This window comes from Bos indicus x Bos taurus, chromosome 3 (genome assembly GCF_003369695.1).
Source record: "Bos indicus x Bos taurus breed Angus x Brahman F1 hybrid chromosome 3, Bos_hybrid_MaternalHap_v2.0, whole genome shotgun sequence".
Taxonomy (NCBI): Eukaryota; Metazoa; Chordata; class Mammalia; order Artiodactyla; family Bovidae; genus Bos; species Bos indicus x Bos taurus.
This window is the reverse complement of record NC_040078.1, coordinates 106,858,249-106,883,907: the sequence shown is the minus strand read 5'-3', so window position 1 is coordinate 106,883,907 and position 25,659 is coordinate 106,858,249. Positions and strand designations below refer to the sequence as shown.

The following is a 25,659-nucleotide window of genomic DNA, read 5'->3' as shown; positions in this document are numbered from 1 at the left end:
TCCTGTTCCCAGCAATATTTTGCTTTGATGTGTGTGTGAAACACTACAGTGGAAGAACTGGGCTATGACAGGAATGTTGTGGAGGAGCACTGGCAGGGAAATGGCACTGGTGAGAGGCTGTTTACACTGGACTCTCAGGATGATGGCTTGGGCAACATAATCCATTATTGGGTCCTTAGTTTGTTTGATGATACACTATACATTATTTGCTAAGTAAGTTTGCTGTCAAAAAAGTAATGTGTCTCATGATTCTAAGTAGGTCTTATCCCCAAATATATTTTATTTGTTTATTTTTATTGTTTATTACTGGGCTTCCCTGATGGCTCAGACGGTAAAGAATCTGCCTGCAATGCAGGAAACCCAGGTTCGATTCCTGGGACAGAAAGATCCCCTGGAGAAGGATATGGCAACCCACTCTGGTATTCTTACCCAGAGAAAGCCCATGGGCAGAGGAGCCTGGCTGGCTACAGTCCGTGGCATCTCAAAGAGTTGGACATGACTGAGTGACTCATATACACATTGTTTATTAACCAAATGATTATTAATTAAAACACTTTAATTGTCCATTATATGATTAGCACAACACTAGGTGCAGTGGGTGATAATACGGAACAGCCCTGATCACTGAGTCTCAGATCTGGAAGTTATTTCTTCCACAGTATCCAGGCTTCTGCTGGGACATATTCTGTGTTTAGGGAGCTCTCCTTCCTAGTGGCTGCTGTGATTTTCAGACGTTCTGATAGTTCAGATGTAGTATCTGCACCTCGGGAAGCTTGCTTTCAGGGAGATATTAGATAATGTGCTGTGCTTAGTCGCTCAGTCGTGTCTGACTCTTTGAGACCCCATGGACTGTAGCCCACCAGGCTCCTCTGTCCATGGGGATTCTCGAGACAAGGATATTGGAATGGGTTACCATGTCTTCCTCCAGGGGATCCACCCAACCCAGGGATTGAACCCAGGTCTCCCGCATTGCAGATGGTTTCTTTATCAGCTGAGCTACCAGGGAAGCGTATATTAGATAATAAAAACATATTAAATAATAGCCAGTGATACAAGATAACATTTAAGTGATAATATAGATTATCAGTGCTGTGGGAGTTAGGCCAGCAATAACTGAAGGAAGACCCCCATTTATTCAAGGAAGAGAGAGGGAACACTTATTTGTTGAATTTAGCCGTTTGTTTGGGCTAGGTACATCACCGTATAATCCTAAAAAGGTAATAGGTGTGATTCCCACTTTATAGATGTCATAAACCGAGGTCCAATTTACAGTTGGTGAAATTGAGATTCAGACCTAGGCCTGTGTGGAATCAAAGGCATGTACTTTTCTCCTCTCTCAAGACTGCCATCTCTAAAGTAGGTCCTGTGCTAGATTTTGGAGGTTTCTTAAAATAACTTTTCTCCTAAATATAAAAATATACATAATGTAGAAAACTTGGGAAATATAAAAATCATCTATAATGCTATCACTTAGATAGAACTATGATTACTAATTTGGTGTATATACATATACATACATGTATCTATCATATTATGCGTATATATGACTGTTACTTAACTATATATTTTTAATGTATTATTATTTTATTTGTATTATTTTATTTTATAACTATATATTATAGTTATAAACTATATATTTTTAATATATATTAACATATTTATATATATGACTGTTACTTAACTATATATTTTTAATGTAAAATCACTATTATTATTTATTTTTTGTTTGTATTTTATTATTTTGTTTGTATTTTTCTTTTTTGTTTTTTAGTCTTAAAATTTTTTTTCTTTAGTTTATTGGTCGCACCATGTGGCATGCAGGATCTTGGTTCCCTGACCAGGGATCAAACCCGTGCCCCCTGCATTGGGAGCTCAGTGTCTTAACCACTAGACCAACAGGGAAGCACTCTTCTTTTTCTTTTTACAAAACATGGTGGTTTATTTTCCTGTCACTAACATTTTCTAAAGCATACCTTTTTTCCCCATAAGTAGGATTTTTGTATTGGTAATAAAATCAGCAAACTTTATATAGTAAAAATATCTGAGTCTTTTTACTCTGGAGGAGGACTTAGCAAAGGCCACCAGTTTATTTGACAACACATTTTTTATTTTACTTTACTTCATCTCATTAATTTACTTTTTCCTCGTCAATTACTACTTTTTTTTTTTTAAACTAAAGCATACCTTTTTAAGTGCTATAAAGAATTCTGCCTTGTGTATGTGTTGTAATTTGTGACCGATCAATTCCTCATTAGAGTTTGAGCTCTTTGTAACATTTTGCTGTAAAATATTTATCATATTTTGATAAGCATTTGAAAAAATTCCAGCCTTATTGAAGTATAATCGACAAAACTGTGACATATTTACAGTGTACATCATGGTGATTTGATATTCAGACAAATGTTGTGCTTTACAGATACTGTTTTTTGTTTTTTGTTTTTTGTTTTTTTTTTACAAACTGAAGTTTTGTGGTGGCCATGCATTGAGCAAGACTGCTGGTATCATTTTTCCAATAACATTTGCTTAGCTCGTGTCTCTGTTCCACATTTTGTTGATTCTTATATTTCAAACCCTTCATAAGCAAAAAGATTACAATTTGCTGAAAGCTCAGATCATAGCGTTTTTTAGCAATAAAGTATTTTTTTAATTAAGGTGTAAAAAACAATTTAATTGTTTTTTAAGACATATGCTATTGCGCATGTAATATAGTATAAACACAACTTTTATGTATACCTGGAACCAAAATTGCGTGTGACTCACTTTATTGTGATTGCTATCTCCTCTGTTGCTGTGGCCTGGAACCAAACCTGCAGCGTGTGCTTATGTGCCTGTATGTGTATACTGAGAAAGGCTTCCCACCATCTAGTTAACTGACATCCATCACCTCACATTTGTGTGTGTGTGTGTGTGTGTGTGTGTGTGTGTATGTGTGTGAGAACATGTAAGTTCTATTCACTTTTCAAATTTCAGTTATGCAATACAGTATTTTCCCCTGTAGACACCTGTGTTTCACATTAGATCCTCAGGCCTTAAATTCAGCTTACAGCTAAAGGTTTGTACCCTTTTTCTATCTTCTTCCTATTTCTCCCACCCCACAGGCAACCACTGTGCTATACTTTCTGTTTCTATGGCTTTGATATATTTTTTTTAGATTCCACATTTAAAGTGACATCATGCAATATTTGTCTTTGGCTTATTTTGCTTAACATAATACCTTCACGTTTCTCCATGTTGTCACAAATGGCAGGTTTCCTTTTTCATACCTGATAGTATTTTATTGTATATAACACATCTTTATCCATCTGTCTGTTGAGGAACACTTAGGTTGTTCCTCTGTCTTGGCTATTGTGAATAAGGTTGCAGTGAACATGGGAGTGCTGATAACCTCTTCAGTATCCTGTTTTCATTTCCCTTGGATGTATCCCTGACTTCCCTGATAGCTCAGTTTTTAAAGAATTTGCCTGCAATGCAGGAGACCCTGGTTCGATTCCTGGTTTGGGAAGATCCACTGGAGAAGGGATAGGCTACCCACTCCAGTATTCTTGGGCTTCCCTGATGGCTCAGATGGTAAAGAATCTGCCTGCAATGAGGGAGACCTGGGTTCAATCCCTGTGTTGGGAAGATCCCCTGGAGAAGGGAAAGGCTACTCACTCCAAATATTCTGGCCTGGAGAATTCCATGGACTGTATAGTCCATGGGGTCGCAAAGAGTCAGACACGACTGAGTGACTTTGACTTTCACTGGATTTATACCCAGAAGTAAGATTGCTGGATCATAGGGCAGTTCTGTTTTGAACCACTATACTGTTTTCCAGAATGATTGTACCAATTTATATTCCCACCATGAGTGCACAGGATTCCCTTTGCAGCACATTTTCACCCACACTTGTTACCTTGTTTGAACGCTTGTTTCCTTGTTTCTGATGACCGCCCTTCTAGTAGGTGTGGGGTGAGAGCTCATTGTGGTGTTACTTTGCGTTTCCCTAGTGAGCAATGGTGTTGACTACCTTTTCATGCACCTTTTGTATGTTTTCCTTAGAGAAATGTCCCGTCGGATCTTCTGTGCAGTTTTAAATTGGGTTGTTTGGTTCTTTGCTATGGAATTCTGTGGGTCCATGTTTTAGAGGTTAATCTTTCATCAGGTATAGGATTTATGAATGCTTTCTTCCATCCTATAGGTTGCCTCTTCATTTTGCTGATGGTCCCCTTGGCTGTCCCCCTTGCTGTCTTTTAGTTTGATGTAGTCCCAGTTGTTTGTTTTTCTTTGTTTTCTTTTGGTCTTGATAAACATTTGTGTATAAATTTTTTTGCACATTTCTCTGATAACTTTCTATCAAATATATGTCTATTTTAAGACTTATTTAAAAACTGCCCTTCAGAGGCAACTTATGCCCTTTATACTCCCACTAGTGGCAATATCATGAGAATGCCCAATTTTAGATATTCTCTCCAATGCTGACCAGTATCATTAAAAAATAAAAACTCTCCTAATTTGACAGGTGAAAAAAATGACCTCTCATAGCTTTAATTTGCATTTCTTTGACTACCAGACAGAATGAGTATATGTTGGGAGTTTTCATCTGAAGTGATACCAGCCTTGGATCTCCTTCTAAGAGTCATCATGTATGAAGAGAAGGTTAAAAGGCTCCATCTTATTTATCTTAAATTACTACATGTCCTATCTTTTGACAGATCTCTGACATCTACATTAGTGGAGAATCAGGGGACATGTCAGCTAAGGAGAAACTGCTCCTTTGGACCCAGAAGGTGACAGCTGGTTACACAGGAATCAAATGCACCAACTTTTCCTCCTGCTGGAGTGATGGGAAGATGTTCAATGCGCTTATTCACCGATACAGGTAAATACAGCGGCGCCTTGGGGGCCTGGAGAGGCTGCTTCTCATCTCTTTCTTGTAATTAGCTATAATGCCACATTTCCTCTCAGCTGACAATCCAGGCTCTGATTCATTTTTTTTATTTAAAAAAGGAATATGTACTGAACTCCTGCTTTCTAAGCACTGGGCTCATATAGAAGTGAAGAAAGCAGCTAAATTCTTCCCCTCATAGAGATTACTTTTCAATGGGGAAAATAGGCAATACACACATAAGTGTATGCTGTCTTACAGGGGTGAGGGCAGTGGAGGGAAGAGAGTGATGGGGGTTGTGGTGTTTTGGGCAGGGTGGTCAGCGGTGGCCTCTCTGATGAGGATGCTGGAGCAGAGTCATGGATGAGGAGTGGGCCATGCCGGCCTCCAGGGTCAGCGTGATTCACTTGGAGGAAATAACAATTAGTTATTGTTATAACTAAGAAGTGGGAATTTGCTTGGAGTGGGTGAGGAAAATAGGAATTTTGAATGACAAAAATCAATATTATTGTACTCCTAGTGGTCATAACCATGCATTGGGAAAATTGATACCTTTCCCTTGAAATCCAGCAAACCTACTATCGTATAAGTTTAGAATTAGGGAGCCCTGGGTTCCTGGAATGTGATTAACAAGGTGACTAGTGCTCCTCTAAACCTCTTGCTTTCTCTCTAACTCATCCAGTATTTTTCAGCTTTGAGTACTTTTAAGAGGGTTTCTTTGTATGAATTCCCATGTGCTTGTAGCTAGGGGCATTTCATATGTCTCGGTGGACTTTTACAGACCTGATCTGGTAGATATGGAGAGGGTACAGATCCAGAGCAACCGAGAGAATCTGGAACAGGCATTCGAAGTAGCGGAAAGACTAGGGGTCACCCGGTTACTGGATGCAGAAGGTGAGAGCTGACTGGAATTCCGGTGTTTGACATACATTCATTATTTCTTCCCCAGTGGGTTCCGTTGTTCTAACAGATTTCTCGCCCTTTGTCTGTCAGATGTGGATGTGCCATCTCCAGATGAGAAGTCTGTAATCACTTATGTGTCTTCAATTTATGATGCCTTCCCTAAAGTCCCCGAGGGTGGAGACGGGATCAGTGCTACGGTAAAAGAACATTTTCCCAAAATACCTTCTGGCTGTGATTGCTTTGGGTGGAGTGTGTTGATTAGACTGTGTTTCTACAGCACACAGTGTGTGCATAGCACTTTTGTACAGAGCAGACTGAATCCATATCGTCTTTATACATGACTGTTGTCCTTGGTCCATGGGAATGAATGTAGAGAGCGCTAATTTTGTAGCGTCCAGCATAGGCTATTCTAGGTGTCAGGAAATTGAATCCCATCTTGAGAGTCCTTGAGGAGCTTTGAAACTGGGACTCTGAGTGTTAAACTGAGTGGCTGTGTCTGTGTCAGTAATTAAAGGAAAGGGCTTTACGTGGTTGGGGGTGGCCTGAAATACTTCCTCCTGAGCTTGGCTTGCACACTGCTAATCAGGGCGTGTGTGGTGTCTCCCTTTTGGCAATAGGAAGTGGACGCCAGGTGGCAAGAATACCAAAGCCGAGTGGACTCCCTGATTCCCTGGATCAAACAGCACACAATACTGATGTCAGATAAATCCTTTCCCCAGAACCCTGTTGAACTAAAGGTAAAGTTATGGACTTAAATCATTTTTCATAAATTCACCCTGGGGAGTACGTCTCAGAGCTTGTTGCTGCTGGCTTCTGGGTGAGATGGTATGAAAACTGGGATGTTTGTGTTCATTCACCAAATATTAATTTTGTAGGCACTTTATAATCAATACATACACTTCAAAGAAACAGAAATTCTGGCCAAGGAGAGAGAAAAAGGAAGAATCGAGGAACTATATAAATTATTAGAGGTAAGGAAGCTTATCCTTTGCTGAGACCGGGGGTTTGCTGGCAGGCCGTTTGTTACTTTGTTCCCTGCATCTTCTTCCAAACCTTCGTTAATAGCAATATTCTCAGGGTGACAAATCAAGCGTCACTCTCAGGCTGCTCCTAAGAGTTTACAGTAAAGAGGAAGTATCTGCCGTCACTGTTCTTCAAAGGGCCTATTGGAAAGTGGCACACATTCATTCAGAAATCTGGAGTTTTATGGATGTTTTCCTATTTCTCAGGGGAAGACTAATTCTTTCTCTCAGATAGAAAGAAAGAAAAGAGGTTTCCCTTCACATTTTGATTCCTAGAGAATTTGAAGTTGCGGAGACGGGCATTTCCACAGTGGGGTTAGAGAGGACAGGAGGATTTATGGAAAATGTGTAAGAAATGGAAGGATTTCAAGCAAGTGGTCCCTGTTTTAGAGGTGATTTTTTTGTTCTCACCTGAAGGTGAAGTACTGCTAAAATATTCACTTGTCATCTCTTATTAGACAGTGGGGAAAATTGCTGAATGGCTGGGCAAAGAAGCAGGAAGTGATGGACGAGGCATAAATTAAAACCGGGGCCTGAGGGCATGGCTGTGTTTTTGGACTAAAAGAGTATCTCTGTTTTTTTTTTTTAAGGTATGGATTGAATTTGGCCGAATTAAACTGCCTCAAGGTTATCACCCTAATGATGTGGAAGAAGAGTGGGGAAAACTCATCATTGAGATGCTGGAGCGAGAGAAATCACTTCGGCCAGCTGTAGAGAGGTGGGTCCAGAGTCTGGAGGGGATCTGGCATCACTTACTGGGCCGCTTTGAGCTCTGCCCTTGACTCTGGTTTTCACCTTATTATTTTAGGCTGGAATTGCTGCTACAGATTGCAAACAAAATCCAGAATGGTGCTTTGAACTGTGAAGAAAAACTGACACTAGCTAAAAATACACTGCAGGCTGTAAGTCTGTTTCATCTCACATGTTCATGTCACATGTTTTCTACTCCTCATCCTGTGCTGTAATGGTTAACGTCAGTAGTTGAGGGATCCAGCTTCATTTGTCTTGGAATTGCAGTGGACCCCTTGGCTCCCTGGGTCCAAGTGGGTGAGAGCAGAGGGAGCTATCCCCCTCTCACTCTCCCTTTCTCTCTCAGGATGCTGCTCACCTGGAGTCAGGGCAGCCAGTGCAGTGTGAGTCAGATGTCATCATGTACATTCAGGAGTGTGAAGGTCTCATCAGACAGCTGCAGGTGGATCTCCAAATCCTACGAGATGAGAACTACTACCAGCTAGAAGAGCTGGCTTTTAGGTGAGCAACATGGGACTCAAACAGAGGGCCTGATCACTACTGGTTCTCAGATATTATATTAAGAGTCGGGCACTGAATCTTACAGCCTGGACGTTAGAGATCAGTGTCTCAGTAGAGATGCTACAGGTATTTGAGGCAGGAAAATTCTCATGGTAGAAGCAGGTTTCCTTTATTTGAGGCCCTGCCCACTAAGTACCTGAAGGATTCCCTAATGTTTGTGTATGGCGTCTTATAATATCCCCACATATTTCAGAGGGACCTGCAGCACTGTGGTACCACATCTGCTTTAGAACTACTGGAGCGATTCAATGTAAATTTTCATAGAGGAGGAACCCAGCGCATATGGAGGGGATGAGGATCTATGGACACACCTGAGACTAACAGCTACATCTTTTGACCCCTTAGTTCATGGTTTATTCTGTTGTATCATCCAGGAGTTGTAAACACTGGTTTTGATTTGCTTCCCTCCAGGTAACACTGTAACTTGGCACTGGCCTCAAAGATGACTCTGAACCACGAAGATGTACATAACACCACCTTGCATTCACAGAACACTTTTTCTTTTTAAAAACAGTTTCCCTAAGATGATCTCATCTATATTTTTACCTCATCCTTGTCAAATGTATAGGGAAATTTTTATCTCAAAAAGCACATTATAAATTTAATGTCTTCTTTCTCTTCTTCCATCTCAGGGTCATGCGTCTGCAGGATGAGCTGGTCACGTTGCGTCTAGAGTGCACGAACTTGTACAGGAAGGGCCACTTCACTTCCCTTGAATTGGTTCCACCCTCTACTTTAACCACTACTCATCTGAAAGCAGAACCCTTGACCAAAGTAACCCATTCTTCTTCTACCTCCTGGTTCCGAAAGCCTATGACTCGGGTCGAACTTGTGTCTATCTCCTCCTCTGAAGATGAAGGAAATCTTCGATTTGTGTATGAACTACTGTCTTGGGTAGAAGAAATGCAGGTGGGTGTACATTCCAATTACTTATGCAGCACACTGAGGTTCCTTGAACTCAGCAATTGTATAAGAGGGTCGGGTTGCTCTGTGTCCCTTGTATCAGTTCAGTTCAGTCGCTCAGTCGTGTCCGACTCTTTGCGACCCCATGAATCGCAGCACGCCAGGCCTCCCTGTCCATCACCAACTCCCGGAGTTCACTCAGACTCACGTCCATCGAGTCCGTGATGCCATCCAGCCATCTCATCCTCTGTCGTCCCCTTCTCCTCCTGCCCCCAATCCCTCCCAGCATCAGAGTCTTTTCCAATGAGTCAACTCTTCGCATGAGGTGGCCAAAGTACTGGAGTTTCAGCTTTAGCATCATTCCTTCCAAAGAACACCCAGGACCGATCTCCTTTAGAATGGACTGGTTGGATCTCCTTGCAGTCCAAGGGACTCTCAAGAGTCTTCTCCAACACCACAGTTCAAAAGCATTAATTCTTCAGCGCTTAGCTTTCTTCACAGTCCAACTCTCACATCCATACATGACCACTGGAAAAACCATAGCCTTGACTAGATAGACCTTTGTTGGCAAAGTAATGTCTCTGCTTTTGAATATGCTATCTAGGTTGGTCATAACTTTTCTTACAAGGAGTAAGCAAGCGTCTTTTAATTTCATGGCTGCAGTCACCATCTGCAGTGATTTTGAAGCCCCCAAAAATAAAGTCTGACACTATTTCTGCTGTTTCCCCATCTATTTCCCATGAAGTGATGGGACCAGATGCCATGATCTTCGTTTTCTGAATGTTGAGCTTTAAGCCAACTTTTTCACTCACCTCTTTCACTTTCATCAAGAGGCTTTTGAGTTCCTCTTCACTTTCTGCCATAAGGGTGGTGTCATCTGCATATCTGAGGTTATTGATATTTCTCCCGGCAATCTTGATTCCAGCTTGTGCTTTTTCCAGTCCAGCGTTTCTCATGATGTACTCTGCATATAAATTAAATAAGCAGGGTCCCTTGTATAGATTCCCTTAATTATCGTTGCTGCCTAGCTCCCAAGCCCCCTTCTCTATTAAATTTTGAAAGAATAAGATAAGTTCAAATCATCAAAATCCCATCTTAAATGCATGAAAGTGAAAGTGAAGTCACTCAGTCATGTCTGACTCTTTGCGACCCACGGACTGTAGCCTACCAGGCTCCTCTGTCCATGGGATTTTCCAGGCAAGAATACTGGAGTGGGTTGCCATTTCCTTCTCCAGGGCATCTTCCTGACCCAGGGATTGAACCTGGGTCTCCTGCATTGTAGGCAGATGCTTTACTGTCTGAGCCACCAGGGAAGGCTTAAATGCATAGGCTTTTCTAATTTGAAGCCCTTCATGGAGCTCTTCCCTTCAGCTGACTGTGCTCTCCGTGGGAGCTGGTGGGAGAAGTTGCCAAGTCTATAAACCCCAGTTATCTCTTCTCAAATTCCCTCATTGCAGAGAAGCTGCTGCCTCACTGTTGTTTTTGTATCAGCTCTGAAGTGTAAGCAAGACACAGTTCTAAGGGGCAGTATTCACATGTATTCTAGGGTAACAGTTCAAGTTCGACACTGTCCTCTTACCTCTAACCCTTTTGTTTTCTATGAAATTCTTCCCATCTTCTGATGACAGATTCCCCCTGTACCAAAAAATAAACTCAAAGACAAGCTCTTTTACAATTACCTTCCATTAGCCAATAGTTGATGACATGAACGGAGCTTAGTATTTATGGATATTTATTTCTTATCTCCATTCTGATTGTGAAATGAAGAGACTCCGTAAAGGGAAATGCCTAAACTGTAAAGTTAAGCCTTTCAGCCTATGTAGACACCTTTCTTGTTGGTAAATTCAGGGATGTATTCCCATCATGCAGCAGCAAAGGGCTGCCATTGCTGCTTCTAGGGATGGGGTTTATCCTCCAGCTCCTTGAGGGTACGTCATAACGTACTTGCCTGTAAGAGGCCAAGATGGAGATGGTTTAGATGTCCTTTTTGCCAGTCCCCTCTCCACAGCCACATCATCCAAACTGATGCTGACAGTTTTCATTTTCTGCCAACTTAGCAATAAATTGTATTCCTAATTTCTTTTTTCCCAGATGAAACTGGAGCGGGCAGAGTGGGGCAGTGACCTGCCTAGTGTGGAGCTGCAGCTGGAAGCACAGCAGCACATCCATGCCAGCGTGGAAGAACTGGGCTCAAGTGTCAAAGAGGCCAGGCTGTATGAGGTGGGAGGCATTCGGAATCCGTTACGGGCAGCGGGGTGGCTGTGCGATGGAGCAGTATACAGTGTAGCTGTCCCGTACCTGAAACTTGACCACAAGTCCCTTTTGCACATGAAGTATCTCTTGCTTTTTTGAAATAACTTTGTGGGAAAGGTGTTTTTTACAAACCCCTTTTTACCAAAAAGAGTAGTGATACTGAAAGCTAAGGTCAAAATTAGTAAGTAGCGAATGCAGTTTCCAAACTCAGGCCCTTGGATCCAAAAATGTATGCTCTTTCCACTGCCCATCTACCTGCAGTAGAGAACTGGTAAGCAAAACTGTTTCCTCAGTCTCTCCTCTCCCTCACTCTTTTGTGTTCTCCCATTTTAAATTTCAAGTCCCCTCTTCCACAAAGCATCTAACTAGTTTGAGGAGTCAGCAGGCATAGTTTCGCTTAGAAACCTCCCAGAATCGCTGGCAGCAGAAGACCGTGAGGTCTGCGCGGCGTCTTCCTCTGCTAGGCCGTCCACACCAGCGCTGCTCCAAGCCGTCAGTCTCAGCCAGGGATGCCCCGTCCAACTGCTGACTCTCAGAGTGACTAATCTCTGTCTGTGTGCAGACGTAATATTTACATAGTTGAAATTATACCATAGATATAGTTTACTTTTTCTCTAATATATTTTTATCTCATTCTTTTCTTATCAGGGAAAAATGTCCCAAAATTTCCATACCAGTTATGTTGAAACTCTTGGAAAGCTGGAGACACAGTATTGTAAATTGAAGGTGAGTTTTGACTAACTCTGTTTTGTTCTGTTCATGGAGCATGTGGTTCCCTAATTCAGAAGGCTCTTGGTTTGGGCCCATTTTGGTTTTCTATTTATTAGGTTATATTGTTTCCTGTGCAGTTGTTCATATGCATCATCACATTTTTCTCAGTTTTCTTCCTGGGTTAGAAACCAGCGCCCCAGAAAGTTTGAAGTAGAGCTTATCATAGTTATTATGCTTCACCAAAGCAGTGACCATCAAAACTCAAAGTTTGAGATTGACAGGACAGAGACCCCTCTTCTGTTTGGTCTTCATTCTTGTATTCAAGATTGTGCAGAGTAGGACCGGCCCAGGATCATTCTTTATCCACGAAGCCCCACACAGGCCTGGCATGTTCTCACTTCCAGCCAGGATTGACACGGGAGTCCTGTACCAGACTAGTACTAAATTTAAAACTGAGGAGAAACACCCAGAGATTTAAAAAGCAAAGCTAAATTCATTTCCTCAGCTATTCTTTGCTTTGATGTCAAATGTGCTGTATTCTATAGATGAAAGGCTGACATGTAACCTTGTAATCCTTCCTTTGTCTAGGAGACTTCTAGCTTCCGGATGAGGCACCTTCAGAGCCTGCATAAATTTGTCTCGAGAGCTACAGCTGAGTTGATCTGGTTGAATGAGAAGGAGGAGGAGGAACTAGCATATGACTGGAGTGACAACAATCCCAATATCTCGGCCAAGAAAAATTACTTCTCTGTGAGTCTAGCACAACAGACCCGTCATATTTGGGAACAGCAGCGGAAGGAGCCAGAGGGGCTGGTCTGAGAGCCTGGGTTTCGGGATTTGCATTTTGCTAGGTAGAATGGGGACCCTGCTTAATATATCTGTTCCTGTGAGAAAGTGTATATGGAGAGAGGGGAAATCAAGCTCTAGAATGAATTTATTTGGAATGTAGTTAGAAAGGCAGTGTCTAGGGTGACAGGAGCAGCAGTCTGCAAATTGAATCATTTTAGAAGCAATTTAACTTTGTGGTCAAGGTTATAGACTTTGGAATGAGATAGACCTTAAGTGAAATTCTTATTCCTCTGCTTGTTAGCTCTGTGACCTTGGTAGGTCATTTACTCTCCCTGGACCTCTGTAAAATGGGATAATAGTGACACTTCAAAGGGTTGTGTAAAAGGCTAAGTAACATTTAGCAAGCTTAATACAAGGCTTAATATTGTTTAACTGAGGTGTATTCTTGGCTTCTTATACATTCTGAATTCTCTGAAGTACGATTCTTCTCAAGTAAAGGAGAAACGATACTGTAATACAGTAAATAATCGATAAGAACGAAACTTAGGCTGTGATAGAGACATAAGGAAAGTGCTCAGAGAGCATCGGGGAGAAAAGGTCAAATCTGATAGCAGGGATCAGTACCCAGTGGCACAGAAGAGCCTCTAAACTGGGGCCTAAGTGTTAACAGGACCTAGAGCCCGCCAGTCAGCTGTGTGGGTCAGGTGCTGTGTCAGTGGGCGAGGACGAGAAACCTCCCCTCCAGCCTCGTTCCCTCCTATCTTGCCTTCAGCCTCTCCTGTGTTCCCCTGCTTACTCACATCTGGCTCAGGTCCCATATCTGTTGTGAGTCATTCTCCAGTGATTCCAGCATTTTTGCTCTTCTCTGAAATCCTCTAGCACATACCGTTCATGCATCTCATTTTGGCACTAACCCTGGGTTGCAGGCTCCTGTAAAGTAGGGTAGGGAACACAGCCCTTTCTTTATTTCTACTCCTTCCTAATAGCACCTATTGAATAAAGCTGAATTCAATTTTCAGGAGCTGACAATGGAACTAGAGGAGAAACAGGACGTGTTTCGGTCTCTACAAGATACAGCCGAGCTACTGTCCCTTGAGAACCACCCCGCCAAGCAGACTGTGGAGGTGCGTATGACTTGAGGGTGTGAGGGTCAAGTGCACAGAGGTTGTAATTATACAAGTGTTCACATGAAAGACTTAGCTCTGCTGAGGGGCCTGGAGGAAGCATCAAGGATCATGCAGCTTAGGTCCTCTCCCTTTACACCCCAGCTCCCTAAAGACCGTAGAGAGTTGTGATAATAGCCTAACAAGGACACTGAGAAACACCAGAGGCGATGTCAACTCCTGACTTCATGGGCAAACTGACCTGAACCATATTTTTTCACAGAACTCTCTAGACATATCCTGCCTCTTGGGTGTGGTGCCTCTGGCCAGGGAAGAGGCAGTGGAGGCAGCAGAGGGATTGACTTAGGCCTGGGGTTTGCTGCCCCCATCATTTAGTTGCAACTGAGTGTAGAAGAGGCCTTTTCTGTGTAACATCTTTTAACAAAACCATGTTGGATAAAAGACAGGCCTCTCTTTTGTGGGGAGCTTTGAGCTCATGCCAGCCAAGTATCTCATGTATCCTCTGTGGGCCTCTGGCACTAGCGGAAGTGTAGATGGACGAGTGCATGGCACACATGTGGCAGGTCTGTTAAACCCCTGCCCTTCTGTCCGTGCGCCTGGTCGTTGCAGGCTTACAGCGCCGCTGTCCAGTCCCAGTTGCAGTGGATGAAGCAGCTGTGCTTGTGTGTCGAGCAGCACCTGAAAGAGAATACTGCTTATTTTCAGGTACCTGGGCTGTGTGTGTGTGTGTGTGTGTGTGTGTGTGTGTGTGCGCGCATGCACACACGCGCGCACGAGCATCAGAAAGGATGGCTCTGTTTTCATCAGAGGGTATACCTTTTTTCATTCAGGCAAGAGGCTGTAAGTGTGATTGCCTGTGCTGGCATGTGCCTGCAAGCATGCCACGGGACGGGCGAGGTTAAAAACACGTCTGTGTCGGTGAACCTTTACTGTACAAACCACGGCCCCAAGAGACTCTGGGTTGGTGGTTTGGGCTAGGCTCAGCTGAAGATTGTTTTCTCGTCTTGCCTGGGTGACGCATGGCTGCAGGCAGTCGGCAGGCAGGCTGGGGGCCGGTTGGTCCTGGATTGTGTCACTCCTGTGTCAGACAGTAGACTGGGGTGGCAAGTCAGTATGCAAGTCTCTAGCATCCAGTAAGCTGTCCTACTGGATCCTTTGTAAAATTTTTTTCTGCCTGTTTTTGATTTTCCTGGAGGCTCAAGTGGCACATGACAGTTAATAAAATGACTTCAGAGGTGGAGGGTAGCAGGGAAACAAAAAGTCCACTGGTGTGGGAAAGAGTAGCTATGTTCCACAAGCAGCCAGAGAAAGTGTGTCCCGGTGCACAAGGTCTTTTTTCTGCTGTGACATGTATTAATGTGCCATTGGCTAAAGCAAGCCCAGCTTGGGGAGGGCTTTGCTGGGGGATAAAAATAGATCCACCTCCTGATGGAAGGGGCTGTAAAATATCAGAACCATTTTTTTTTTTTTTTCTTCATCAGTCTATCATCACATCAAGAACATACTGCTTGTTTTCTGGTGAGGGTGGAAGGAGGAAATAAGCCATTATCTCTGTTTGGATTTGCTTCTAATTAAATAAGCTTCCTGATCATTTTGTAATCATATCAGTAAATTGAAACACGTGATCCCTCAACCTCTAGGCTTTTCATGAAATAGACCTTACAGTCAAGTGCTGTCACTAGCCAGCACACAAGAGAAGGAGCAGTGGTTTCTGAAGGGTGAAGCAGACTAACTCTTGTATTGCATTCAGTGGGCTTTGTGGCAGCCAGCCCTGCTGTTTCCCTGGCGTGGCCTTTGTGATCCAGGACTGTCTAATCAGCCGGCACAGTGGGGTTGTTCTTTCTCCATCTTGGTATCATGATGCACTGAGCACCAGGTACCCTTCTCTCTTATCCCCACAGTTCTTCAGTGATGCTCGAGACCTGGAGTCATTCTTGAGGAACCTCCAAGATTCCATCAAACGGAAGTATTCCTGCGACCACAGCACCAGCTTATCCCGCCTGGAGGACCTGCTGCAGGACTCCATGGTGGGTGTTGCATCAGTGGGATGACTGCTTCTGGGAAGCAGAGTAAACCCTGTCAGCTGCTGCTGTTCATATCCTTGAAAGCGCCAGGGCTGCGGGTCATCACTGTAAAGTTTTGCTCACATTCGATTGGAGTTTAGTCAATGTGGTTCTCTTTCTCTTTTCTTAAAGAAGGTGCTAATAGGAGCCCTTGGGGTATGCTTTTGAAGTAAGGGCCTGGCCATGTGCCCCTGAGCCACATGGTGGTCATCACTGTTTCTTTGCGTTGTTCCTGTTTTAATGCACTAGTTGGAGCCAAAGATGGGGTGTAGAGCATGAAAAATAGGGTTGATGGGATTAGCTGACACCAAATTCTTTTTCACTCTCTCGTGCAAAGAGAATTAAAATACCAATGAACTAGACCTAAGCCAATTTTTCCCTGCATATATTATATAGTTGACAAGATGGGGCTCAAACTACATCTCAAATTAAGATGGAAATATATATTTAATATGGAAATTACTTTTCCTTTGTGAGAAGCCAAGGGGAGTCTAACATTTCAGTAACAAGTTATAAGTAAGAGAACCATTATAACCCCAAACAGTGTCATTTTCTTCTTTTTTTTTTTTGCGTGGGTGATACTGGGGAATTTTTGAATATTAATTGATTGAAAAAAAATGCTTTCAGGTACTGTAAAGCTATGAATGAATTTAGGCTCAGTGGTTTCACCTGAGCAAAGAATTTGTGAACTGAATTAATTTGGAATGAAGGGTAAAGACCTGACTTTTCCGATGTCTCTAGAATGTCTCTTGGAGGCACATCAAGTATGAAGGAGGAATATAATAATCCTTGGCTATTATCTCCTCCCTCCCACAGAGTACCTTCCTGTCGTAGGGTAACTCCTCTGCAGGTGTTGTCCTATCTCCTCTTCTCGAGGGTCGCTGCTCTGCTCCCTCCTCTCCAGGTCAGGGGCATCGAGTTGGCGGCGTCATCGGGGCATGGAGTCACCTGGGTCTGCTCCGCAGCTTGTCCGTCAGGTTCGGGAGCATCTGTCATGGCTTCTGGTTCTTTTCAGACCTTGTACCACGCTGAGCGTTTGGTCTCTGGAGCTTGAGATGTTTGGCTGTGGGTTAGACAGAAATTGACATCTTTATTGCAAGGAAACTGAAATGGGTAGACCAGCTCTCAAGAATGGAACAATGTGGCTGTCTCCCTGACATATTCCATTCCTCTCTCTTAACTAATAAGTTAAAGTTGTATTTCTTCCAATCATGCTCCCGGGGACAGGCACAGGTAGTTTGTTTAAGCATTTCTTTTTCTCTACTTGCATATTCTTAATTCTTTAATGGCATTTCTTAACATTATTAACTCTTTACCCTCATCACATCTACTTCCATCCCAAGAAAGCCCTCTTCTAGGGACTTTTTAATACGTCAAAATGATCTCGAAACATCCTGGCTAATAGATAAAAGCTATCTTTTATTCTCTAATGGAATTGGTAGTAGATTGCTACCAATTTTGTTGACAAGAAGTTCATTAGTTTTTAAGAAAATTGGGTTTGCAGAGACTTGAGAGTTTCAATTTTGCATGAGATCTCTTTCAAATCTATCAAATTTATGTAAATATACCCCAGCAAGACTCCAAAAGGTAAACCCTAAATTGTTTCTCACAGTACCTTCACCAACAACTTTGATTTATAGGTTGTTGGTTGAAGAGCTAAGATCTTTCTCTAGAAAGTTTGATTCAATCTAAGAAAGTAAAATATTTCTAATAGAGCTTGGGAGATAACATTATTTAAAAAAAGAAAAAAATTAAAAGACCATAACTCTAACTTCTCCTAAGCAGAGAGGCAAGAGCTGGCTTCTGTCAGTGAGAAACTGAATAATAATAATAATAACAACAACCACAACCTAGTTATTATCATTGTTTTTAACTTCCATGTTCTCTGAACCTTATTTGGCAAAATCCTTTGTTAGCTGTATTTGGCAGCTAGAAATTCTTATTTTGTTTTATTTATTTATTATTTGCTTTTGCATGTGGCTTTATGGTTCATTGAAAACTGCACAGGGAGAAAGCTGCAAAATTTGAGTATAAATGCACTTGGTAGCAGACAGAAGCATCCTCTCCTGTCGTCTTTATCCCTGTGTTTCTAAGATGGCTCCACCAAGGATCCCTGCTTAACCGAGAAGTGACGTTCTCAGAGGGAGTGGAGCACTCAGTTTTCTTTGTTGGCTCAGTCTCCTGAGGAGCAGCATTAATGTCTCTTCGGTTTTCTTCTCATTTTGTAGGATGAAAAGGAGCAGCTTATACAATCCAAGAGTTCCGTTGCCAGCCTTGTTGGGAGATCAAAATCCGTTGTTCAGCTAAAACCACGCAGTCCTGACCACATGCTAAAGAGCACCATATCCGTGAAAGCCATCTGTGACTACAGGCAGATTGAGGTGAGGAGGTGGGGAGGGTACCTCCTGCTCCAAAGGGAGACAAGGGACAAGGGAAGCCTTCAGTTAGGGTTATGATAATAAGGAAAGATCAGATGATAAGAGTTCTGTTGTTAGAACTTAAACGTGCTTAAATCTATCATTAAAAGCATAAGCCTCAACTCTACAATCTTGACCTGCTCCCTGCCTCAGTAACTGACATCATTATCTACCCAGTTGCCTAAGCGTGGCTAGAAATGGGGCTTTTTAGCATCCTAGAGAGACCATGACTCCTCTCCTCTTTTCCTACAGCTGCTACCACGTCAGCGTTTGTAAAGAAACCCCTCACTGTGCTTCCCAGGTGGCGCAGTGGTAAAGGACTGGCCTGCCAGTGCAGGAGACGTGGGTTCAATCCCTGGGTTCAGAAGATCCCCTGGAGTAGGAGATGGCAGCCCACTCCAGTATTCTTGCCTGGAAAATCCCATGGACAGAGGAGCCTGGCAGCTACAATCCATGAGATCACAAAGAGTCAGACACAACTTGAGGGCACACATACACACACACACACAAATATCCCTCAAGTATTCTTCTTTCTATCCCTGCTGCTTCTACCTAAATCAGACCCACTTGGATTATTGCATCAGCCTCCCATTCAATGTATTCTTTATCCTACCACCAGCATGATCTTAAAAAAAAAAAAAAAAAATCACTCCCCTGCCTAAGTCCTACAACAATTCTCCATTTGTTCTTCTTCATTTTATTTTTTAAGATTTTTTTTTTCACACATGGGCCACTTTTAAAGTCTTTATTGAATTTGTTGCAGTATTTTTTCTGTTTCGTGTTTTGGTTTTTTGGCTACGAGGCATGTGGCATCTTAGCTCCAGTCCTGACCAGGGATTGAACCTGCACTCCCTGCGTTGGAAGACTAAGTCTTAACCACTGGAACACCAGGGAAGTTGCCCCATTTCTTTTCAAAAAGTCTGAATTCCTTAATGTGGCTTCAGAGTCTTGAATAATCTCTTTACCCCGCTAACGAAGAGCGGGTTTTTGCCTTCCTTGCATTCCCTGGTAAACTGAGTTTGTCACACAGTTTTGTAACCAAGTAGCATATCAGAGAAGGCAGTGGCACCCTACTCCAGTACTCTTGCCTGGAGAATCCCATGGACGGAGGGCCTGGTGGGCTGTAGTCCACGGGGTCGCTAAGAGTCGGACACGACTGAGAGACTTCACTTTCACTTTTTACTTTCATACATTGGAGAAGGAAATGGCAACCCACTCCAGTGTTCTTGCCTGGAGAATCCCAGGGACGGGGGAGCCTGGTGGGCTGCCGTCTATGGGGTCGCACAGAGTCGGACACGACTGGAGTGACTTAGCAGCAGCAGCAGCAGCAGCAGCACATCAGAATATGTGGGATATGTATCTCTAGTGGCCTAGCATACTTCCAAGCACATAGTAGGCTCAATAAATATGTGTTATAATACCAAAGAACGAATGACCTCTTCCTGTGCTTTTATCTCAATATTTGTCTATAAATTAGTCAGAAACCAATAATACTGGTTACCTGTCTCCCAAGAGAAAGAGCTGATGATTTCAAACGCTTGAACAATTCAGGGATTTGAGTGGGGTGACAGGAAGGGAGGATATGGAAGTATCACAAAAGCAAAGTTGTATTATATCCCTTTAATTTTTACCGTGTTCATTGTGGATACAGAGAGATTACTCGTGGAGCTCCTACAGTCTCCATATAACTGTCATACCTGAGTTACTCGACATGTAACAGGCATTTAATAAACACTTGCTTCATTTATTTCTTTCATGTTGCAACCATCCCTGGGTTGTATATTTATACACATTATCTTTTTGTCAAAATCAGAAACTTTCCCTAGGTGATAAAGATCTCCAAAATGATTTTTCCTTAAGGATTTCATAGCCTTGGGATCAGGCACCAGGTAATAATAGGTCATTTGTTTATCCATTAGCAATAACTTGTAAATTTGTCTTTTCAGATAACTATTTGCAAGAATGATGAGTGTGTATTGGAAGATAACTCACAGAGGACCAAGTGGAAAGTGATCAGCCCCACAGGGAACGAGGCAATGGTGCCGTCAGTCTGCTTCCTCATCCCCCCACCCAATAAGGATGCCATGGAGACAGCCAGCAGGTACTGGCTCAGCTGCCACCCTGAGCTTCCCCACCTCTGCCCTTTGCGGGTGAACTGATGGAGGGATGAATCTGCGTTTGCTTTCTAAGCATTATTGTAATTTTTCAAAAATTTCAAATGGAGTTATTTTGTCTCTATTTTGTCTGTCATTGCTTTTCCGCTCTGACTTCTCATAATTATATTATCAGTATATTCAGGTAACATTTATGATATTGCTAAATATGTGCTTGAGAATATCAATTAGTTTAGGTCTAAAGATCCTGTGTTGTTAGTATTTGACTTGTTGTCTTTCTCTGCTCAGCTCTGCTGAGGCAATCACCTTTTTGTCCCTTAGAAGGTCTCTAGGGTGGACCTCAGGCCTTAGAAAAGCTATAGCCAGGTTTTGTGTTGTTTGTAGGGTGGAGCAATCTTATCAGAAGGTGATGGCCCTTTGGCATCAACTACATGTCAACACCAAAAGCCTTATCTCCTGGAACTATCTGAGGAAGGACCTTGACCTTGTAAAGACCTGGAATCTGGAAAAGGTAATTATGGAAGCTTTAACCCAGGCTTATAGCCTATTGGCAAGTTTTATCTTTTCAGCAGGACTCCTACTCACCCAATTAGTGGGAAATGAAGTCAGGGATACTGTTGCAGGGTTAGGAGCTTGAGGATCTTAGAAACTAAAACCTTTTGGATAAATGTGCGGAATAGGGGAATGCTGGTGAATTGGCCATCATTAAGGTTTGCATCCGAGAGGGCACAGAGTGCTTCTGAGATGCTAGTAATGTCCTGCTTCTTGATCCGAATGGTGATTTCATGGACACATTCAATTTGTGAAAAATCAACGTGTTTATAAATATGATTTGTGCACTATTTTGTGTTACATTTCCATTCCATTGAAATGTCCACTGTTTATTTTCTCTGCAGCTCCGCTCCTCAGCACCTGGGGAGTACCACCAGGTTATGAAGAATCTGCAGGCCCACTACGAAGACTTTCTGCAGGAGAGTCGTGACTCGGCCGTCTTCTCAGTGGCTGACCGTCTTCGCTTGGAAGAGGAGGTGGAGGCGTGTAAAACCCATTTCCAGCACCTGCTGAAGTCCATGGAGAATGGTGTGTGCCTTGGGAAGAGGGAGAGGAAAGGTGGAATGAGAGCCCTGAAAGGTGCTGCTCGACCCTTCAGACAAACTAGAAAGTATCGTCAACACCTTTTTACCACTTGCATTGCTAGGAAAACTTGAGATAGCGAATAACTCACAGAGATGAATTCTCAAAATCAGATGATGGAAAACAAGGCTGTGTTTTATTCATCATTGCTAATAAACCTATCCCGTTTTCTTGTGGAAATTATGTATTTGGACCTTAAAGCTCAGTATATAATGCAGGGAGTTTGGGAACAGGCAGAAGGTTCCCCATATAAGGCTTTGCTTTCATTCATGGAGTATCAGCTCTGCTAGAACCAGTGGTACCCTATCGCAGGGTAAATCTGTTTTTCTCAGGTTTGCCGATCTCTGTTGTGGTGCTTAACGGTCTTCTGTGCTTGTGCATTCACAGAGGACAAAGAGGAAACTGTGGCCAAGATGTACATTTCAGAGCTGAAGAACATCCGGCTGCGCCTGGAGGAGTGTGAACAGAGGCTAATCCAGCGAATTCAGTCCCCAGCCAGCTCTCGGACTGACAAAGATGCTTGGCAAGACAACGCATTAAGGATTGCAGAACAAGAGGTAAGCCTTTATAGCAAGGTGGGTGCTCTAAGACTGCTCAGCAGAGCTGCTGCTTTCCGCTCTGTCCCTTACACGTATGTTATATTCTGTGACATGGTTCCTGTCAGTCATGTGACTCCACAGATAGTACGGAGAGGCTCAGATTCTGCTATGGGCTCTGATGTACACTTTTCCCGGACCTTTTTTTCTAAGTCTTTGTTGAATTCGTTACAGTATTGCTTCTGTTTTATGTTTGGTTTTCTGACCATGAGGCATGTGGGATCTTAGCTCCCCAACAAGGGATCCAACCCACACCCCCCTGCATTGGAAGGCAAAGGCATAACCCCTGGACTGCCAGGGAAGCCCCTGTGCAAATTACTTCTCATCCTTAGTTTCCTTTCTCAGAAAATGGAGATAGTACGAGCCTCCATCCATAGAAGAACTATAGATGGAGATCTGTGACATTGTGCAGGAGGCAGTAATCAAGACTATCGCCAAGAAAAAGAAATGCAAAAAGGCAAAATGATTGTCTGAGGAGGCCTTACAAGTAGCTGAGAAAAGAAGAGAAGCTAAAGGCAAAGATATATACCCATTTGAAGGCAGAGTTCCAAAGAACAGCAAGGAGAGATAAGAAAGCCTTCCTTAGTAATCAATGCAAAGAAATAGAGGAAAACAATAGACTGGGAAGGACTAGAGATCTCTTCAAGAAAATTAAGATACCAAGGGAACATTTCATGCAAAGATGAGCACAATAAAGGACAGAAATGGTATAGACCTAACAGAAGCTGAAGATATTAAGAAGAGGTGGCGAGAATACACAGAAGAACTATTCCAAAAATATCTTCATGACCCAGATAATCACGATGGTGTGATCACTCACCTAGAGCCAGACATCCTGGAATGTGAAGTCAAGTGGGCCTTAGGAAGCATCAGTATGAACAAAGGTAGTGGAGGTGATGGAATTCCAGTTGAGCTATTTCACATCCTAAAAGATGATGCTGTGAAAGTGCTGCACTCAGTATGCCAGCAAATGTGGAAGACCTACTATCTAGAGTTTAATGTAATTCTTTTTGTCTTTATACTGAAGGTATGTCTGTAGTCAAGTCAGTGTTCAGAATTTATTTGTTTGTATTCTTTGCCTTGCTCTGCCTTCATTGGCTGTTGCCTGGTTTATTTCATCATTCTCCTATATATGACATTTGGTCTGTTTCTGATATTTTGCTGTTCTAAACTAGGACTTCTTGCTAACCTCTTGGTTCAATTCTGTCTCTGTGTTTGTTGTGTGTCTTGTTCCTGATAGCACACTCAAGCGGATCTGCAGCAATTGAGGGCAGACTTGGATGCTGTTTCCATGAAATGCAACAGCTTTCTCCATCAGTCCCCATCTGGTTCCAGTGTCCCAACTCTGCGCTCAGAACTCAATCTGCTGGTGGAGAAAATGGACCATGTGTATGGTCTCTCCACTGTCTATTTAAACAAGTGAGTGAGTGAGAATTTGGGTCAAGAGGGCAATGTTTTCCATTTGGATGGGGAAAATAAAAGTACCTGGCATGTTTCATGAACAATGCAGGGGGATTACATGTTTTGAAGAGCTTGTGCTCATAAAAAGAGATCTTGGCTTTAATTCCAAATAACATGGAGTGGGTTCATTTGGGCTGCAATGAACAAATGCTGGGAACACAGAAGGGGAAAAGAGAAGTTGATTTGCAGTTTTATGACTATTTTGAATCTCATTTCTGTTTGATTAGATACTTCTTTTTAAAACAGAAAAAGGGACACTAAAGAAAGAGAAATTGAAATTTTTATCTAAACCGTGTATTAGGCTTTGAGGGTTTTTCCTCTACCCACACATCCCCACCTGTGACCTTGAGGAGATCTTGGAGTCTTCATGGTTTTGAGTGGGTTTCTGTCCCCAGTCCTCTTTTCTTGTGAGACCCCCACCATATGCACACACACGTGTGTGTGTGTCCCAGTGTCCTCCAAACTATATTTTAATTGGCTTGAATTGGCAGTACATACACTATGCTTATCTTTGTGAAACCCTGTCGTCATTTAGTAGCGATGACGTTGATTTTGACAGCTACGGTCGGTGACTCTCCTGGTAGCGCTCCAGGTCCGAAGCCCAGCTCTTAAAATGCATGTACTAATGGAGGTGATTTTATCCTCACAGGCTGAAGACAATCGATGTTATAGTGCGTAGCATCCAGGATGCTGAACTCTTGGTCAAAGGTTATGAAATCAAGCTGAGTCAAGAAGAAGCAGTACCACCAGATCTTTCAGCTCTGGAGTCCCATCGGTCTACATTACGGGTTGGTTTCTCCTAGTTCCTAGTTTGACTTAACATACTCATTGCTTGGGGTTAGCAGAGAAATGCAGTTTTGGATGGCATGCCACTGATTAAAGTTTGCATTCAAATTAGGCAATATATTATATTTAATGTCTTTTTACGTAGGTCCAAAGAAGAGAGGATCGAGACATATATCTAACTGCAAAAGGGAGATAAAGGACCATGCTTCTCTATTTATTTTTTCCCTTTTCTCCTCAGTAGAGTCATAGTGTAATTGGATACAATCAATGGTTATGCTGTAAGTTTGTAAATCACTTAGCTCTTACTTCCTTTGATGCTCACAAGCAACTCTGTGAGGTGGCTAGAGGAGAGAATTTTCAGATTGGCTAAGTGGCTTGTCATGGTTTCATAGCTTATAAGTGGTGGAATCAGGTTTCAAACACTCAGGTTTCAAACAGGTTTCTTGCACTTTTCTCTACTGGTTGCCTAGTGTGCCTGAGGACTATGGAGGCATTTCTGGCACAAACACTGTAGAGTCTGGGTTTGAATCACCGATGTAACATGGAGCCAGCTGTAGACAATAACTTGTTTTGTTCCTTAGTCTGAGTCCTTTTTATCATGGAATATATTTAACCTGTTGCTCTGCTTGTGTTTTTATAGCACTGGCTTAGTGATGTGAAGGACAAGAATTCAGTGTTTTCAGTCCTGGATGAGGAAATTGGCAAAGCCAAGGTAGTGGCAGAGCAGCTGAGCCGTCTGACCCCAGAGCGAAACCTGGATTTGGAGCGCTGTCAGGAAAAAGGTTCCCAGCTACAAGACCGTTGGCACCGGCTCATTGCCCAGCTCGAGACCCGGTGAGTGATAGCCCCACCCTTTTGTTCTAGGGTTCAGAAACTAGGTTTTAAATGAAAATAGAGTTATTTCTGTGTATGCTTATTTAAAGGCAGAGATTGGTCAGAATGTTGTCCAGAATGTATCCTGTCACTTGATTTCACACTGTCACTTAATTCCTGCCCCATCCTGACTGACTCCTGCCTTTAAGTAAGCATGCACTCACTGACCAGGGGACACCTGCGTCCCCTGCAGTGGTAGCACAGAGCCTTAACCACTGGACCACCGGAGACTTCTCTAGCTTTGATACTTAATATGAGTCATTATTCATTGTGGGGCTTTGCAGAATTTCTTGCTTCCTTTTCATTCGCTAATTTAGTGTTTTTATCTGTTACTT

General features: G+C 42.7%; 1 protein-coding gene across 31 annotated transcripts in view; it reads left to right on the top strand.

Moving 5' to 3' along the window:
* MACF1 (microtubule-actin crosslinking factor 1) overlaps positions 1 to 25,659 on the top strand; it is a 340,530-nt gene that overhangs the window by 176,433 nt on the left and 138,438 nt on the right. For 25 of the 31 annotated variants that reach the window (XM_027537746.1, XM_027537747.1, XM_027537750.1 and 22 more), the window contains 24 exons: positions 4,692 to 4,858; positions 5,646 to 5,758; positions 5,858 to 5,964; positions 6,385 to 6,504; positions 6,643 to 6,738; positions 7,380 to 7,507; positions 7,598 to 7,691; positions 7,886 to 8,040; positions 8,733 to 9,009; positions 11,095 to 11,223; positions 11,905 to 11,982; positions 12,556 to 12,717; positions 13,776 to 13,880; positions 14,490 to 14,585; positions 15,782 to 15,907; positions 17,171 to 17,176; positions 18,172 to 18,324; positions 20,307 to 20,461; positions 20,859 to 20,985; positions 21,371 to 21,554; positions 21,996 to 22,165; positions 23,445 to 23,623; positions 24,315 to 24,453; positions 25,092 to 25,285. In XM_027537746.1, the coding sequence (XP_027393547.1) occupies positions 4,692 to 4,858; positions 5,646 to 5,758; positions 5,858 to 5,964; positions 6,385 to 6,504; positions 6,643 to 6,738; positions 7,380 to 7,507; positions 7,598 to 7,691; positions 7,886 to 8,040; positions 8,733 to 9,009; positions 11,095 to 11,223; positions 11,905 to 11,982; positions 12,556 to 12,717; positions 13,776 to 13,880; positions 14,490 to 14,585; positions 15,782 to 15,907; positions 17,171 to 17,176; positions 18,172 to 18,324; positions 20,307 to 20,461; positions 20,859 to 20,985; positions 21,371 to 21,554; positions 21,996 to 22,165; positions 23,445 to 23,623; positions 24,315 to 24,453; positions 25,092 to 25,285 (3,260 nt within the window). Of the gene's footprint in view, positions 1 to 4,691; positions 4,859 to 5,645; positions 5,759 to 5,857; positions 5,965 to 6,384; positions 6,505 to 6,642; positions 6,739 to 7,379; positions 7,508 to 7,597; positions 7,692 to 7,885; positions 8,041 to 8,732; positions 9,010 to 11,094; positions 11,224 to 11,904; positions 11,983 to 12,555; positions 12,718 to 13,775; positions 13,881 to 14,489; positions 14,586 to 15,781; positions 15,908 to 16,848; positions 16,921 to 17,170; positions 17,177 to 18,171; positions 18,325 to 20,306; positions 20,462 to 20,858; positions 20,986 to 21,370; positions 21,555 to 21,995; positions 22,166 to 23,444; positions 23,624 to 24,314; positions 24,454 to 25,091; positions 25,286 to 25,659 lie in introns of those variants that run through there. The other 6 variants (XM_027537756.1, XM_027537725.1, XM_027537754.1 and 3 more) reach the window with 2 other exon arrangements.